The 19,316-nt window shown below is 46.1% G+C and overlaps 1 protein-coding gene across 3 annotated transcripts in view; it reads right to left on the minus strand.

Annotated features, from left to right (window-relative positions):
* The window catches only part of LOC124545798 (serine/threonine-protein kinase NLK), a 443,318-nt gene that overhangs the window by 192,461 nt on the left and 231,541 nt on the right, over positions 1–19,316 (minus strand). For all 3 annotated transcript variants that reach the window (XR_006967642.1, XM_047124747.1, XM_047124758.1), the window contains exon 2: positions 2,711–2,840. Coding sequence is in view for 2 of the 3 variants with exons in the window: in XM_047124747.1 (XP_046980703.1) it covers positions 2,711–2,840 (130 nt within the window). In the remaining variant the exon portion in view is untranslated. The remainder of the gene's footprint in view (positions 1–2,710; positions 2,841–19,316) is intronic.

Below are 19,316 nucleotides of genomic sequence, written 5' to 3' on the forward strand. Positions count from 1 at the left end.
CCGGTAGCAACCTGATTGTCCCTCGGACCCCGATGAACGCGCCGGACGAAATGAACACCTCTACGCTCTTAAGTTGGCGCGCAGCTCGTCATCAGACTGCAAAAGTGGAAAATAATGGAAAATGTAAAATAACACTCTGGACCATATTTAAACTCTTATGTGGTGTAATGGTAACGTTAACATCCCCCAACTTGTCACAAGCAAGTAACCTGCGTGACTGGGCGGAGGATGCCGTTTGTATCAGTACTGACCCAGAGCACATTTTGGACAAGACCTCCACCTCCCCAAACTTGTCCTCTAAATGCTCGACGAAGAACTGAGGCTTTGTGGAGAGAAAAGACTCCCCATCAGCTCTCGTACAAACTAAGAATCGGGGCGAATAACTGCTACTGCCATCCTGAGACTTACGCTCCTCCCACGGCGTGGCCAGGGAGGGGAACGTTTTCGGATCGTACTTCTGAGCATTAAATCGAGCCCGAGAACGCTTAGAGACTGCTGGCGGCTGGCCGTCAGCGAGAGATGATGTACCACGCTTCGTTGCGGGTCATCCGCCCTGATGCCACCTACTCCGACCAAGGGCCCTCCCCACGGGCGCCACCCTGCCGCAGCAATAGCCACCTGGCAGGATGGCCATTGCCGGGAGTCCTGATGCCCCAGGGAGACGGGCATCTACTCCTTGGCATACGTGGGGAGTTAACGGCGCAGGCATCAGTAGAGCGATTCCTGTGTTGTCAGGGGGCTACAACCAACAGGGTACATGGCGGCCCAACCACAACGGACTGGCTACCGTGCTGGATCTTAGGTGACATGTGGTCCATGGTCGCCGTCAGTGCAGAAAGCGACACTGCACAGCGCAAGGTGGAAAGTGCGCTCAGGAACGTATCCATGCCCAAGAGATGGAGAGCGGGCAGGACTGCAATGCAACGACGAAGAAGCTGGCGAAAGGTCTGCTCGCTAGATGGACACAATGCACCAAGTAAGGCGCCCTTCCCCAATCGGCTCGCTCTTCGGAAAAACTTTGAGAGATGGAGGTCAAACCCAACAGGGGACCATCACATAAGGCCGAAAAAGTTTGAGACTCCTTTTAGTCGCCTCTTACGACAGGCAGGAACACCGCGGGACTATTCTAACCCCCGAACCCGCAGGGGGAGCGCACTGCAGATTGCGTGAGCGAGTGCTTCATTTTACCTCTCTTTACAACAGGTCACATATTTCAAACACCGGTCACTGCTAAGCTACGTACACGTTATGACGGGCATTCGGAATACGCTTAAGGCTTTCGCAAGAAGTGCGCTCGCAATGATAAGTTTACTCCGCGATGGTCAAAATTAACGAATGTACAAACGACTGGTTCAAGCAATCACCACTGCGCCATTCACTTCCAGGAATGGTGGATTGTTAAGCCAGAACAGATCAGTTTACCCCGTCAACATTACTCTTATTATTTCTTTCCTTACCCAGACGTTATATCTGGTTAAAAATGGGAAGTGACGCGGACCTTGATCAAGCGTGACTTCCTTTTAACTGTACGGTATATGTTACATTGCGTTTAGGAACTTTCGGGTAACTGAACATGTATCAATAATTACAGATTTCTGTAGTTGTATATATACGTTTGGATGTAGCTGTATTGCGTTGATGTACTGGTGGATATTCTGTGGTGTGATTCCTGTAGTTGATAGTATAATTGGTATAATGTCAACTTTATCCTGATGCCACATGTCCTTGACTTCCTCCGCCAGTTGGGTGTATTTTTCAATTTTTCTCCTGTTTTCTTCTGTATATTTGTTGTATTAGGTATCGATATTTCGATTAGTTGTGTTAGTTTCTTCTTTTTATTGGTGAGTATGATGTTAGGTTTGTTACGTGGTGTTGTTTTATCTGTTATAATGGTTCTGTTCCAGTATAATTTGTATTCCTCCAGGACATTTTGTGGTGCATACTTGTACGTGGGAACGTGTTGTTTTATAAGTTTATGTTGCAAGGCAAGCTGTTGATGTATTATTTTTGCTACATTGTCATGTCTTCTGAGGTATTCTGTATTTGCTAGTATTGTACATCCGCTTGTGATGTGATCTACTATTTGTTGTTTGCAAAGTCTGCATTTATCTGCTGTGGTATTGGGATCTTTAATAATATGCTTGCTGTAATATCTGGTGTTTATTGTTTGATCCTGTATTGCAATCATGAATCCTTCCGTCTTATTATTATTATTATTATTATTATTATTTCTAGTACGTCTGGTTCTCAAGTGCCCCACAAAATCTTTTTGCGCTGCTTGTAGTGTGCCAAGAACCAACGGCACGAGTTTCACTGGTCTACGATATGGTCACTGTAGTTCGGTTTTTAAATCACGGTATCTGGCAAGTTTATTCAGTTGTTTCTCGTCGATTCCGCCATCACTTGGGATGACAATCTCAACTAACCACACGTCCTTTTTCTACACAGTTGGTGTGTTGCGGCATGCTATCTGCTGAAGTTGCACCGTAATTGGTATGTTCGTTTTCGACAACTTTTCTGGGTATTTACTTAAACAGTTCGTTGCCACCAGCAGATGGCCATTTAGGCGCCACTTCCAGTTGTGCATTCGTGCGTGCTACCTGTTACTAATCAGTGTGAGTGATGTTCCTGCAACAAGTGAAGATGCGGCCATTCATTTGCAGAGCGTGCAGCTTACGTGGCTATTGTGGGCTGTGCAGCAGGTACTCACGTTCTCGTGCTTGAAGAAGCAGAGCATCTTGAGCTCGCGGAAGACGCGCTTGGACGAGACGAGCGACTGGAAGACGTTGGGCAGCTTCTTGAGCGCGACGCGCCGCCCGTCCCTCGGGTCCGTCACCGCCCTGCAACCCAACACAGTCGGCAGGTTAGCACGCGCCGCCACCAAACCACCCGACACGCTATTTGGCGAGTCGTCGCCGTCAATGTCCCACGCACATTCACGGAGTCGCTGCCTTCACAGCGCCTCGTAAAGTTCCAATCACTGCCACACACCTGCCAGAACTACCCCTAAAGCCAATCCGTGCAGAGTTTCATCTCTCTCGAGCGGTAGTTTTTGTTTACACGTCGGCGCCAAAACTGCGTGTGTCGGGAGAGATGCTGTCTACTGCGCGTTTGTACGAATGAGGTTATGAGGGACTATACTACGAAAATAATCGGAATACAGTACCAAAACGTAGGACAAGCGGTGGTAACAGAGTTTATTAATGACCGCAATAAAATTCATAATGGATGTTCGTGTCAAAAGTCGAGTGACCCCTGAGAATTGGTTAAAATATCGTCCATACATTTCAAAACATATACATTTATTTGACCGAGAAAATTTATACTTGCAAAAGACATCAAAAACAATGTGTAGAACGCAGTAAATAGCTCCTTTTTACTTTATTCTCTACTCTTTGTTTTTTTTTTTTCTTTGGTCAAGTGCCAAATAACATGGAAATCATTTTTCTCGTGAAATAATATGGCTTTTTCACTGCTGAAGTAATTTTCGTTAAAACACGTTTACCTGTCTACGTTCTTGTTCTTGTAGAGTGAGGGATTGTTCTCTGTGAAACGTAAATACCGGGTGATCAAAAAGTCAGTATAAATTCGAAAACTGAATAAATTACGGTATAATGTAGATAGCGGGGGACAAATTGACACACATGCTTGGAATGACATGGGGTTTTATTAGAACCAAAAAAAAAAAAAAAATACAAAAGTTAAAAAATGTCCAACAGATGGCGCTTCATCTGATCAGAATAGCAATAATTAGCATAACAAAGTAAGACAAAGCAAAGATGATGTTCTTTACAGGAAATGCTCAATATGTCCACCATCATTCCTCAACAACAGCTGTAGTCGAGGAATAATGCTGTGAACAGCACTGTAAAGCATGTCCGGAGTTATGGTGAGGCATTGGCGTCGGATGTTGTCTTTCAGCATCCCTAGAGATGTCGGTCGATCACGATACACTTGCGACTTCAGGTAACCCCAAAGCCAATGATGGCACGGACTGCGGTCTGGGGACCTGGGAGGCCAAGCATGACGAAAGCTGCGGCTGAGCACACGATCACCACCAAACGACGCGTACAAGAGATCTTTCACGCGTCTAGCAATATAGGGTGGAGCGCCGTCCTGCATAAACGTCGTACGTTCCAGCATGTGTTTATCAGCCAGGCTGGGGATGATACGATTCTGTAACATATCGGCGTACCTCTCACCCGTCACGGTAGCAGTTACTGGCGTTTAGCTGTCCAGCGCCATTTGTCCGGCATTTTGTGAACTTTTTTTCGTTCTAATAAAACCCCATGTCATTCCAAGAATGTACTTCAATTTTTACCTCTCTATCTGCATTATTACGTGGTTTATTAAGTTTTCAAATTTATACTGACTTTTTGATCACCCTGTACGTTTTTGCTTTCAGGTATTTCGTCTCTCTTGCGCAACACTTGTGTGAAAAATAGCGACACCTAGTGCAAAAACGAAAACAAAGTAAATGAGACAATAACAAGACACGAAAGTAGAAAATCCATTTGTATAATAGAGATGAGCTCGGCCTGTCCGCGCCCCAGCAGTGCGCAAGGTACTCTGAAATGTAGAACTGCACGCGCGGTACGCGGTACAGATGGCTGACGTCACAGACTCACTCGCGACGTGCTCGGCTGCGCAGCGAGGGCCCGCCCGGTCCGCCTCACACAGCCGGTGCTCCCTCCGGACTGCACTCGTCCCGTATCGCCTGTCGCGCACACGTTCTCGTTTTCCGGATCTGTGACCCACGGCCCGGCCCCTCGCTGATTTGGTCTAGTCATCGTCCGATCACCATCTTCGAGGAATTTGGAAGCTTTCACCGACAAGTACTCATTTTCCTGTTGCACGGAAAATAATAATAATGCTGCTAGTATAAAACTGATGACAGTACAATATTACCATCCCATTCCACAAATTTAAAACAGCTACTCCAAAAATGAGGTGGACGAACCCTTAATTAGCCCTGGTCAATTTGAAGGAAAATAAGCCTCAGATTTTAAATCTAATCAGAGCTGCAGATCTCGAATTTTTCAAGTTTGCAAAGCAATTTTTTTTTTTTTTTTTTTTTTTTGGTAACACTGCTGCCGTACAGTTTCTTTGTAACTTTTAAATTAAATTACGTAACAAGTGTGTGATTCAAGGAACAAATAAAAAGTGTACAAGCTTCGTTTCTATGAGGCAACCGGAACATACTCCAGAATAAAATTATGGTGAACAATTTATAAAGACGTAGGTGTGTTTTGAACTCTTATTCACACATAAATGAGACTGATGGATTTCTTTTTCAGAAGACTTTAACAAGAATCATGAGCTACTCTAAATTACTACTATTAATTCGTTCTCTATGGTCAACCTGGGGTAATGTATTTATATCACACAAAGCAGAGAACCGCAAGTGACTCGAGTATGTTGTTGGGAAGGTAATTACAATCTGTGCGTTTTTTTACTCAAAGACGGAAATTCCGCACCGAAGCGCATTCAGGGAGCTGTTTGAAACATTCGATGACACTCTTCAGTTTAGTGTGACACTGCTGTAAGGGTTCCGCCCCTACAGCCGCCCACCGCCGTCCAGACTCCACCCCTTCTCTCTCGCCGACTACACCTGTGCGCCGGCGTCGATCGAGTACTGGCCGCGTCTGATGTGGCCGCTGGCGCTGCAGGGACGGCGGTTCGGTGCGCCATGTACCCTCGCCCGCAAACACAACCGCAGCCTCGCGCCGAAAACGCTCGTCGAAAGTAGCCGACCGAAAGGGGCCTCCACTGCCAGTCACTTACCGCCCGATAAACCCTGCGTAAATGACACCGAGAATCGACTTCCCGTCGATGACGTGATGCTCACGCCGCGTACACGGGACGAGGTTGTTAACGCTGGCGTGCGGCTCTGCGTGCTCTGTGACGTCAGTTTCTGCTGTTTTTGGTCGAGTAGCTGTTTCGTCACGTGAAACACAAAATAAGTTGTGCGATATTTCGGCAAAGTGCCACGTGTAGTAGAACCAATAGGAAGCAAGAACGCTGCCTACGTCACAAGCAGAAACCGAGACGGTATTCTTCACGTTTGGCAAAAGCCTATATTGGATAGGTTTTATGTTATACGTTACACCCTGTGAATGTACGCTGTTCATAAGCACGAGGACGTTGAATGTCACGACACTCCTCGTCAATTGGTTCAAGTGGCTCTGAGCACTATGGGACTCGACAACTGAGGTCATCAGTCCCGTAGAACTTAGAACTACTTAAACCTAACTAACCTGGGGACATCACACACATCCATGCCCGAGGCAGGATTCGAACCTGTGACCGTAGCGGTCACGCGGTTCCAGACTGAAGCGCCTAGAACCGCTCGGTCACCGCGGCCGGCTACACTCGTTATCGGTACGATCTGTAGGAATAAGATGACGGGAATTTCCTATTGGTGGTTAAACAATTTTCGTATGGAGTTATTATCGCGTTGTAACTCGTGTGCTTTGAGAGTAAGTCGTTTTAAGGCAACGACCCATTTAAGATTGAGGGAAACGTGTCGTTCTTGTTAAGATTTAAGTACAACAAATGTGAAGACCGCCTCGGTGATTAAGATACAGGAAACGCTGATAAAAGCCGAGTCTGAGCACAGCGTATCTGCGCGGCTCGGGCTTTTCTAGAAGGTTGTGGAAGTTTCGTATGAAGTGAATAGCAATTATTTCTGTAATATCGGACGTTATATACATACGAGTGCGCTCTTTGTCAGGAGTAAGTTTGTTTGAGTTTTCCAAGTTTTATAACCTGCTGTCTTTCCTGGGTGGACACGTATTTTTCGTTTTTGTCTTACAACACGTTCACGGATATTAATCCTTTTATTTATTTACATCACAGACAGAGCGACATAACTAGCATACGGTCAGCAAAGCAAATGTTGGTATCTGTAGAGCTAACGTAGGAATTCTATGCGCGTCCACTTTTGTGAACAAACTGTACGGTTCGCGTCCGCAGCTCGTGGTCGTGCGGTAGCGTTCTCGCTTCCCGCGTCCGGGTTCGATTCCCGGCGCGGTCTTGGATTTTCTCTACCTCGTGATGACTGGGTGTTGTGTGTTGTCCTTAGGTTAGTTAGGTTTAAGTAGTTCTAAGTTCTAGGGGACTGATGACCATAGATGTTATGTCCCATTGTGCTCAGAGCCATTTGAACCATTTTGTAAGGTTGGCGAGGCAAATAAAGTCTACAACCGCCGCTGTAGAGCGTGGAGAGCGCAAGACCACGTGGAGCCGGTTCCACCGACAGCTCGCTCTATTATTCGATATTCTCCCAACTGAGTCACCCTCCTGCTGGAGCTATACTGCAGCGGTGCAGCAGGAAGGGCCGCGTCACGTCGGTGGCAAGTCCGGACCGAGAGGGGAACTCAAGCGGGCCCAGCCGCGGACCTTTCCTCCGTACAACAATTTTTGGTCGACCTCTGAGAAACAACTGCGAACACTTCTTTGTGAAGGCGACCGATTACCAGAAGCTGAAGACTGCGATTCGACGCAGTGTTGTAGAGAGCTGGGTACTGCAGACCCAGAAGAACGAAAATTTATGAAGAGCGTAAAAAAAAAAAAAAAAAAAAAAAAAGACCACCCGGCGAGAACCACGCAGTTTTGTAAAGACACTGTAATCGAGTATGCGGCAAATTTCTAGGCTGCTGCTGTTTTACGAAGAGTGAGTGACAATTTCTAAGAGAACAGCGCGAGTCGCGGCCGGTACTGAAACGTGAGAGGGCGGCCTCGTGCCGCGGGACTCTGGCAGACCTTGCAGAGAGGAGAGGTGGCGCTGCGCTGCTGAGGCCGCTCCGGCCGCCCGCGGAAGGCCGCAGTCGGCGCACGACTGCGCACCCGCAGGCTCGGCGCAGACCTGCCCCACGTCACGGACGTATCCCGGCGGCGTCAGTGGCCGTACTTACTGTCGCACTCACATTTACGTACGAGACTGTGCCAAATTCGAAAAGTTTCCAATCACAAATTGGGGTCGCCACGATTTTAAGTTTGGTACATATTACACCGTACGTTGCTGTGTACGAAATTTAGCTAATATTTCGAATTTTTCTTGAGACTTGGGAGGCGGTCTCTACCAGTCTCCAATCTCGAGAAAATGAATCGTACGTAGCCGTTCACTCCCGACCGTACGTGCGCTAGAATGAAATATTCGTAACATCCTTCGTATCTTCTAAACCGGTCGAGATATCGAAAAGACATTTTGGCGAATGATAGCACGCGAGGAAGAGAGTATTTTGCCAAATCGTTAAAACGCGGCACTTTCTTATCTACGGCGATATAGAAGAAGCTGTAGCTTTTTTCAACCGCAACTGTAATTTTTTTAAAAGTTATCGACAGTTAGAGAAAAGATAATTTCCTACTACGAAAGTAAACATGAAATTTCTTCTCTTACCTTACTGCAAACCCAAACAAAGACTTTTCCGTAAGCTATCGCTCTCTCTGGTGCCGAAATACTTCTTTAATGAGACACCCTGTTTCCGGATTCTGTCGCAATAGCTACTACAAAGTGAGTTTGTGCAAGTTATACTTAGTTTCGACACAAGGAGCACAATCAGACTTGTGAAAAAAAAGTGGGCAATACTAATAAATAACGATTTTTCTTCGATTGAGGGAAAGTAAACAATTCGTACAAAAGTAAACTGCCAATTGTGTTGCAATTTTGGCAGAATTCCAATAACCCTTCGAATTTTCAATAGTGAACAGCTGGAAACTTACCGAAGCTTTTTCTTCCTCTCCCTCGTCTAAGCAATATGAAAATAATGACGAACGTGCCCTTCTCGCGGAGTAACAGGCTCCTAGCTTCTTGTTGTACAGAATATCTAATAATAAACAAATACTTAAATATATAGCTGCGAAACTGGCAGTACAGGATGTTTATAAATGAATATCGGGGTATAAACGCTTTATAATATTTATTATCATTTATAACTGTAAGTTTAATATATGTCAAATGAAAGAGCAACTCAAACAGTTTTACCAAGAACCTTATAAATGTTCAATGTGGGCACCATTTGTCACACGGCAGACATCAAGTCTATAGCAGAGTTCTTCCCAAACGTTGATAAGTGTGTCTTCAGAGATTGTAGCAACAGCTGCTTCAATCCGGTTTCTTAATTCAGGGAGGTCTGCTGGTAGCGGAGCCACGTACACACGATCCTCGATGAAGCCCCAAAGGAAAAAAAAAAATAAATAAAATAAAAAAAAAAAAATCGCACGGTCGGTGAACGTGGAGGCTATACAAAGCACTCCCTGTCATTGGGCCCCTTGTGGCTTATCCAGCGCGTGGGTACAGTGAAGTACAACCAATCGCGTACTTCGCTGTGCGCACTGGTGCCAAACACAGCTGTCTCAGTTGCACTTTCATTTGACATATCATTTATAACTGTAAGTTTAATGTAATTAATATTATAAAGCTTTAAAACCCCGATATTCATGTAGGAACACGCTGTATATTTACAACGTGCAGCCGATATCTTTTTGGCCGGTAGGTCGATTATTTATACGTATGTATCGATAGTTTTTAAATATCGATATGTGAGACTCCCGATGTCCTACCGCCGAGTACTGGCTGACACACGCGGGCAATACCGCAGGCTGGCTGGCTCGCGACTCTGCCTGCCACTTACTTGTCGGCGTTGCCTTGCGGTCCTTTCGCCTCTGCCGATACCGCACGCCATTTTGCGTCTCCCGTGACGACCGATCCCTCCACGTGGAGAACCTGTTCCGCAGCTGGGCAGCTGCGAACGCGGCCGGCCGCACAGCTGCCGGCGGTCGCGCCACGTCGCGCACGTACTCTGCCGACTCGTCCGTGTCGGACTGGCTGGCTGCTTGGGACAGGATGGCTCGGCTTAGCTTCCTCGTTATGTCTACATTTTCCGCCACAAAACCAGCTCTTTGTCAACCTGTCAAAAACTATTATTGTACACAGCCAAGGATTAGCAACGCTTCTTTGGCGTTACTCTTTTCCACTAGTTATTCACTTCTTTGGTATACTATGAAACCAAGGAAATTACACAGCGTGAATCTTCTAAACTTTGCACCGCAAACATTGCAGAAATGGAAATTGCTACTGATATACGATTTCCACAGAATCGATTGGTAGTCAGAGGCTAGTACTGTTGGCCAATAAACAGACTGTAATAATATTTAGAAAGTATATTCTCTATGGAGAGATACACTTTTTAAATGGAACTATGCCTACTGACAACAAACTAAAAGCAGGATGAATTAGAATGTGAGAGGCTTTGTTGCAGGATTTCAGTGCGAGTCGTTTACCAGATATCATATTTTTAAACGTTCCCACACCCACACCTTGTTTCTGTCATTTAACCTGCGTACCTGCGAGGGACATGGTGTTATATTTGCTTATACTGTGCTTATGTTTTCTTGAGTGCATTGTGACAGTCCACGCGGTAGGTCGTCAGTGGACGACGAAAATGACCAATGCCGAAAAAGCTGACACGCTGATGGCGTACTGAGAGTGTAGGAAGGACACAGATCGTTGATGTACGGTGTGTCCTAATAGACGCCAATCATGACGGCGGTTAATTATCAGCGTCTGCAACTAGTTATGTGACAGTGTTAGTGTAACACCCTGTCACAGTAACAGAAGGAAACAGCTGACCACAGAAGACAGGGAAATTAATGTACTTGCTGCAGTTGATCCGCACGTTAGCTCCAGCGTAACAGCACGATGAAGTGACATGAGACAGGCAACTGTCCTACGCATTCTCCATCGACACACAATCTATCCCTATCACGTCTCTCTCTCTCTCTCTCTCTAACGAGGGCTGCATGGAAGTGATTACGAGAATCGTGTTAACTTGTGTACATGGAATACTCCAGATGCATGTATGACGTACACTGTTTGGTGGTGATTTACTTATCACAGTCAGGCGAACAGCCGAAATATGCACTATTGGTCTATTGACAATCCTCGTTGGCATCGTCAGATGGAAGGTCATCGTCCATGGAGTGTACGACAGTAAACCATCATCTCATACGCCCGTTTTTCATAGACGAAATAATGAACGCTCAGAAGTATCGCATCCTCCTTACAGACCATGTTCGACGGAAGCTAGAAGACGTTCCTCTGCAGATTAGGAGCAACCTATGGTATCAACATGACAGTCCAGTCCATGGTGCACGAAGTACTGCAGCATGTCTTCACGAATTCTTTCCAAGTCGTCGGACTGGACACAGGGGATCTGTACCTTTCCGGCCCGTTCCTCGGATTTGACGCCTGTACACTTTTTTTTTCTGGGGGATAAGCTGAAATATGCTGTCTACAAGTACATACCAACTACACGCGACGACCTATTACTGCAGCCTGCTCGGACATCTCCGCTGAAATGGTAGCTAGTGCCTAGGCCTTCGTCACGCGTTCTCTCTGTACGGGCACATCTTCCCAATTTCTCTGTGACGGTGGCTCGGTTTGCCGATCCGGACGTCTTAAGAGGCACCCTTTGCAGTTTTGTTCATCTCGCATACCCTGGTCATCACGCCGGCGCAGCAGGACACAAAATTGGGCGCCAAACGCGTCGTCACACTTACGTAATTGTCTGTCACACGTATGGATGCCGTTACAATCAGGAGACAGCCCTTAATCGCCTAAGTGACATATGCATTTCGAAACTTGAATTCAAAATTAGGTGCATTAGATACGAATTACATCACCTAAGGCAGTGAAAAAACCCACTTACACGGTGTCTCATCGTAGAATGCAGACATTTGTGCGACATTGTCGGCGAAAAACAGAGTTTCGGAGCACGTATTAGGAAAATTAGTCCCAGAAGTACGAAAGCTACGACCAAAACTACGGCTTTTCCCCGCGGAGCCGTCAACCGAAGTGCGCTTATTTCTTACGCCCTGCACTACCGCCCGAACAATTTTCAGGTGAGATTCCATTACTTCTGTGATGCCATCACTCCACCTCATCCTCTTCTCTTTTTGTCTGTGATTTTCACCAACCGTACGGTCTTCCGCACGGCTAATCGTGCCCGAAGCAGGTTAGTACGAGACCTTCCGAAGTGGTCTCTCGTTTTATCTGCATTAATGCCGCCCCGTTCACTGAAGCTGCAGCCCGTGGAACTCTTAGTGAGTTTCCTGCAACACAACGTGAATACCTGGTCATAATTCCCGTGGCAATTGGCACATCGACTCTCGCTGCTTTTACGTGATGGGTCCTCGGGATAGACAATTCTAGCTGCAGGTAATGTGTTTAATACCGTACTTTATTTTATCGACGCACTTTATTAATACTTCTCACCATTCCTATTTGTAATAAGAACGCGGCGGGGTTCGGTTTGTACTAACACTGAAGCAAACATTCCGTAAATCGAAAAGAATGTAAGAAACGCGGCAGGTGAAATTTGTGGAGGCCTGCTCCAAGAGGACAGAGGAGCAGCTGTTCCCATCCCGCCGCCTACTTCGCGTTGACTTTATACTGTACGAGTGACATCTCGCGTCGTCGTCACGCGACCAGTGTTGGTCAGAGCAGCTACATTTACGTCCCACTGCTTTCCTTTAAAGGCAGAGGTTGCCGACCATTATACAGGCCGCCTCATTACTCACTCCTTATTTATAAACGGCTGTCATTTCTTTACTTATAAACCAATTTTCTTAGAACTAATTTTTTTTTAGAAACAGCACTCCTTGATACTGAGTTCAACATCATTTCTTCTTTTGCTCCAGAACGAAAATGCCGCTGTGTTAACTGTGGAGGGCCCAAACAGCAGTACAAAGGTGATACAGGGCTTAACGAGGTTTCCGTGCAACACCGGACGCAAAAGAAAGTTAAAAACCGCCATCCCAAATTACTAAAAACACGACGATGCAACAAGATCAGGATCCCTGAGAAAGCACTGCGTCAAAGTGGCCTAAAGCCTTACACAGTTGCGACCTCTCTCTTACGCCGTGGAGGCCGCGTTCTGTGTAGCAACTGCTTCCTCATCACTGTGGCAGAAGAAACGAACATAGGCGACAGTCAACGGCACGTACAAATTTTACAAAATGCGTAACACTGTGCTGTCTCCTACTGGTTTCGGTTCTAAACCGTCATCAACGCCAGCTGGACAACATATAAAAGTGGACAATGTGACAATGGCAAACGAAATAAAAAACAGAAAAAACCGTTAAATCGTTCGAAACACACGGCCACACAATATTTTTACTATTTTCACAGTTATATTAATTTTGCCATGTGTTTACAGTCAGGGTTAAAAGCACCCTCTTATTTTTTGCCACGTATCCTTGGTTCTGTCAATTAAAAAAAATTATTGTGATATGATTATTTATTTCCCTATATTTGATTTCATAATTCAGTATTGTTCTTCCTTTATTGATTTTGGCCTCTAAGCTAACTGGTGTTTTTCATTTTGTCTTATGACAGTGTAGTAATGTTGATGAACCAATGTGTGGGTTCGAACCCTATCTCTCTATTAATTTTTATCAGTATGATAAATGAAATTTCGATTATATTTTGTTATTTCGTACACACTCGATAGCATATTCTTGTAAACAATGCGTAACAGTTTAGACTACACCATCTTTCTTCACAAAGAAAGGTTACGTTATGGCGTAAGCATGAAATTTTAGATCTCTTACATTTACATATTCTACATTCCTTTTGTATTTTCCTTCACTCATAAAAATTGAATTTCCTTCGTATTAATTTATTTTAATGTGTATTTTTCTCAAATATGGCTTGAGTGATTTTAATTTCAGGGATTGCTCTGTTGTTTGTATTTTACATGCTTACGCTTTTGACTCGTTTGGAAAATACAGCATATCCTTACATTTATCAATCCTGTTATTCTATTACTTTACATTTTATTTTATTAATTTTTTTATTTAATGTCGGCTGTTAACACTTCAATGTTGTAATCCGATTACCAAAGAAGTATTTAATGGCAGCTTCTCTGGGCTTGGCAAAGACTTTGATCTTTGACTTTTATTGCTGTACCTCACATGTTATACTTTCGTGAATGTGCCATCACCTTGTCACAATTTTTTATTTTTATTGGCAAGTACGGTTTTCAGTGGTAACTTATGTCGTAGCATGTATGACACGTGATACACCTGTGATAATTACTGAGAGTATTTCGATCGATTTAACGGTTTTTCCTGTTTTTCCTTATTTGGTTGTCACATTTATTGTCCACTTTTGTATGTTGTGCAGCTGCCGTTGATGATACACTCCTGGAAATGGAAAAAAGAACACATTGACACCGGTGTGTCAGACCCACCATACTTGCTCCGGACACTGCGAGAGGACTATACAAGCAATGATCACACGCACGGCACAGCGGACACACCAGGGACCGCGGTGTTGGCCGTCGAATGGCGCTAGCTGCGCAGCATTTGTGCACCGCCGCCGTCAGTGTCAGCCAGTTTGCCGTGGCATACGGAGCTCCATCGCAGTCTTTAACACTGGTAGCATGCCGCGACATCGTGGACGTGAACCGTATGTGCAGTTGACGGACTTTGAGCGAGGGCGTATAGTGGGCATGCGGGAGGCCGGGTGGACGTACCGCCGAATTGCTCAACACGTGGGGCGTGAGGTCTCCACAGTACATCGATGTTGTCGCCAGTGGTCGGCGGAAGGTGCACGTGCCCGTCGACCTGGGACCGGACCGCAGCGACGCACGGATGCACGCCAAGACCGTAGGATCCTACGCAGTGCCGTACGGGACCGCACCGCCACTTCCCAGCAAATTAGGGACACTGTTGCTCCTGGGGTATCGGCGAGGACCATTCGCAACCGTCTCCATGAAGCTGGGCTACGGTCCCGCACACCGTTAGGCCGTCTTCCGCTCACGCCCCAACATCGTGCAGCCCGCCTCCAGTGGTGTCGCGACAGGCGTGAATGGAAGGACGAATGGAGACGTGTCGTCTTCAGCGATGAGAGTCGCTTCTGCCTTGGTGCCAATGATGGTCGTTTGCGTGTTTGGCGCCGTGCAGGTGAGCGCCACAATCAGGACTGCATACGACCGAGGCACACAGGGCCAACACCCGGCATCATGGTGTGGGGAGCGATCTCCTACACTGGCCGTACACCACTGGTGATCGTCGAGGGGACACTGAATAGTGCACGGTACATCCAAACCGTCATCGAACCCATCGTTCTACCATTCCTAGACCGGCAAGGGAACTTGCTGTTCCAACAGGACAATGCACGTCCGCATGTATCCCGTGCCACCCAACGTGCTCTAGAAGGTGTAAGTCAACTACCCTGGCCAGCAAGATCTCCGGATCTGTCCCCCATTGAGCATGTTTGGGACTGGATGAAGCGTCGTCTCACGCGGTCTGCACGTCCAGCACGAACGCTGGTCCAACTGAGGCGCCAGGTGGAAATGGCATGGCAAGCCGTTCCACAGGACTACATCCAGCATCTCTACGATCGTCTCCATGGGAGAATAGCAGCCTGCATTGCTGCGAAAGGTGGATATACACTGTACTAGTGCCGACATTGTGCATGCTCTGTTGCCTGTGTCTATGTGCCTGTGGTTCTGTCAGTGTGATCATGTGATGTATCTGACCCCAGGAATGTGTCAATAAAGTTTCCCCTTCCTGGGACAATGAATTCACGGTGTTCTTATTTCAATTTCCAGGAGTGTAGTTTAGAACCGAAACCGTGGCAGAATAAATAACATTATCACAGGCAATCTTTTGTGAAAAGAAGAAAATTTTATTGGGTTGCAATGATGACTAGACTGAACTATTTCGGAACATTCTGTGGACTGATGCAGCAGTTCTGCACATTGGAGGATGGCATAACTGCTATTACTGGGCACCCGAAAACCCACACGAGTACGTTTAAAAAGCACAGGGTGGTGCACAACGAACGCCCTGCCCGCAGCGCCGATTTAACGCCTCGCAATTTTCTTTTCTCTGGGAGTGGGCTAAGGAGGAGATTTACAAGGGACAACCACGAAGCAGTAACCTCTGACCTGTCAGCCAATGTTCGCCCTGACATGTTTCAGGCAGTAGCATCGCACGTACTAATTCGTTAAAAAAATGGAGAATGCTCGAGCGTGTGTGAAGTTGTAATAATTTCAAAGAAGACCTTCTACAGTTCCAAGTTTTCAACCCAAAGGAATTCGGCACTGTTGTTAAGGAATGTTATATGGATATACACATACGTTTTAATGCTTACTGAAGTTATACGTTTTTAATTATAAATAGTTGAAATTTTTCACGCATATAAATGTTCCTTTTTGGAGAGAGAGAGAGAGAGAGAGAGAGAGAAAAAAAAAAAACCTGTCAGAACGAAATTAGCTGCAATTTGCATGAAAATGATGTGAGACGACGCGGCTGTTTATGTGAACTTTTAATAACTTCACTTGTTTCCCATTTTCCAGCGCAGTGTTGTCAGTCATATAGGTAAACGGCTGTATCACGTCAGTATTCTCGAGCAAGAGTTTCAAATGGCTCCGAGCACTATGGGACTCAACATCTGAGGTCATCATTCCCCTAGAACTTAAAACTACTTATACCTAACTAACCTAAGGACATGACACACAGCCATGCCCGAGGCAGGATTCGAACCTGCGACCGCAGCGGTCGCGCGGTTGCAGACTGATGCGCCTAGAACCGTTCGGCCACAACGGCCGGCAAGATAAAAAGGGTATCGAGATTCATCAGACCACGTAACGCTCCGTCACTGCACCAACGTCCAGTGCCGAGGGTCACGTGGTGTTAACAGTGCCACGTGCACGGGTCGTCGGCTGCGTTACGAGTGTTCGGTGCAGTGTGCGCTCGGACACACTCGTACGGTGCCCGCCATTAAAGCCTGGTTTACTTCCGCCACTGATCGCCGCCTGTCCTGCCCAGCCCACGACGTCCGACATCCGACATCTGCGCGTCTTCCCCATTCTCCACACGGACGGCACGCTCACTCATACTGTCTGACTAGCAGTCATTCGTGGCCAGGTGGCGCCGCTATCGCCAGGACAGGTTTAGCATGTCGGTGGTCATAAAGCTCTGGCTGATCAGTTTGCAGTGATATTCGTGGTTAGGACGGTGGCAGTCTGTTAGCGAACTAAGAGAAAAAGCCACGTGACACGTGTCGCTGCAATACGTGACAGGTGAGTCGGCAGCGCACGCACTCGGCTGCCGCGTGCGTTTACGCTTTCGGCTCGATCGCCGCTCGCTACCCTACGATCCTCGCCAGGCAGTGACTCCATTTCCTGGCGCGGCCGACGCCGCGCGTCCTGAAACCTGAGACGTGGCAGCCCGACAGCGTCACGTCTACTATTCCACCTGCGCCGTTTCTCGCACAGCGTACATCTACATCTGCACACTACTATGAAGTCCGTGGCGGAAGGCGGAGACTCGAACAAAAATTTAGGTATGCACTACAGTGCGCTGGGCCGTACCCCTTTGAGTTACAAGTGCAGTAATCGTAACTAAATTGAATTATTAAATTTACGTCAAGTCTTTAGGAAGCATGTTTCTACCTTTTACTGCGGCCATCTCAGACGAAATATTGAAGGAAACTTGAGAGATGCATCAACCTGCTTATAGGTATATCTAACCTGGCCTCTTGGAAATCGACAAACATCTTTTCAATTCAGTAACCAGTGGCAAATCATTGACCACAGATCAAATAATTGTTCGGAACAACGCCAGCCACTCCTAAAACCACCTCGGTATTTACCTAAATTACGCTCCACTACTATATTTACTTTAGAAAAAAATGTTATATGCAACTGGTTACAAATAAATTCCTCTGCAGTTATTAACATTCTGCTGCCTTTCGTACGTAATGGATATATCAAGCAACCTTCTACTCTCCTAAGAGATTTTCTGTTTTCCTGCTTAACTTGAGCTCATTTTTCATTTTCGCAGAGACCGTTTCAATAGTTCTGCAGTAATACGGCCTTCTCCATTAATTTCGTGAGGTTTAAATAATTTCTTCAATTTCTTTGATATTTGCACGTAAATCTTCTAGATTTTCATAAGTGTTTGAGTATTTGAGCTGATGGATTGGTTGTGGGCAGTTAAGATGCCGATCCAAATACTTCAGTTTTTAATTGTTACATAAACCAAAGTGGCGATCCTTGTCCCACGTCCCTTTGTTGTATGATTTACCCTTTGAATTTCGATTTCCACGTCAAAGATCCACTGGAAAAGGGCCTCTGCTCTCTACTGCAGATCATCTACAGAAAACGTTTTCATGCTAAATTTCCTCATATACTAGCTTTTTTTTTTACGACCTTTGCCTATAGTGTTTTGACTTACGAGGATATAACAATGCTAGGGATAAATTAAAACAAAAAAATCTGTTTTTAACAGCAGGAATGGAAGTCGGGCCGACAAATTACGTCCACGCACAAAACCACTCGACGTCAGAACTGTCACAACAAGCTGGGTGTCAGAAGAGACGATGTCACATCAGCGCATGCGCTGTCGAGAACGAACTGCGTCCCTTCTCTGACTTGTTCGTAGCGCAGCTGGACATCATTTGAGCACTCCACACTGCTGTCTAATTATCGCGGAGACCGCTACAAAACACGTTTTGTACACCTTATTTCCATACCAGCGCACACATTGGAAGAGAAATGACGAAATTTTAGTGCGATTTCCGGCTCGCATTCAAAGCAATATGGCACTATTGTAGTGCGATATTTCCAGTTTGCTCTGGCACACTAACACATGCCATTGTTCCCATTGTACCACATATGAATCTATGGAGCGCGGGAACAATGATTAAGGAATATCACTGTGCAAGCGGTACTTACATTAATCTTTTCTTCGCCATCACTGCCAGATCGGCAGGCAGGCAGCTTTAGTATACTCCCACATTCACCACTTACTACAGGGTTGCCGCGCGGGATTAGCCGAGCTGTCTGGGGCGCTGCAGTGTGTGCTTGTGCGGCTGGTCCCGGCGGAGGTTCGAGTCCTCCCTCGGGCATGGGTGTGTGTTTGTCCTTAGGGTAATTTGGGTTAAGTAGTGTGTAAGCTGAGGGGCTGATGGCCTTAGCAGTTAAGTTCCATAAGATTTAACACACATTTGAACATTTGAACTACCGGGTACTTGAAACGTCGAAGCAATCTTCCACCTTAGGTTTTTCTGTATCTCCGCGACTCTTTTCCACAAGTAAATGTGCAACCACTGATGTCGCCCTCCTTACTGTACTTTCAATGTCTGCCGATAAGTCTTATATGGTATGGAGCCCTCACACCTGAGTTACATAGTACGTACCTCCTTTGTAGACGACTGAATTTTTCCAGCATTCTATATATGAAACCACCCTACTCGGACTGTACAGTTGCGAGAACTGTAAGTGGCGATTTTAAGCAGG

This window comes from Schistocerca americana, chromosome 1, assembly GCF_021461395.2.
Source record: "Schistocerca americana isolate TAMUIC-IGC-003095 chromosome 1, iqSchAmer2.1, whole genome shotgun sequence".
NCBI lineage: Eukaryota > Metazoa > Arthropoda > Insecta > Orthoptera > Acrididae > Schistocerca > Schistocerca americana.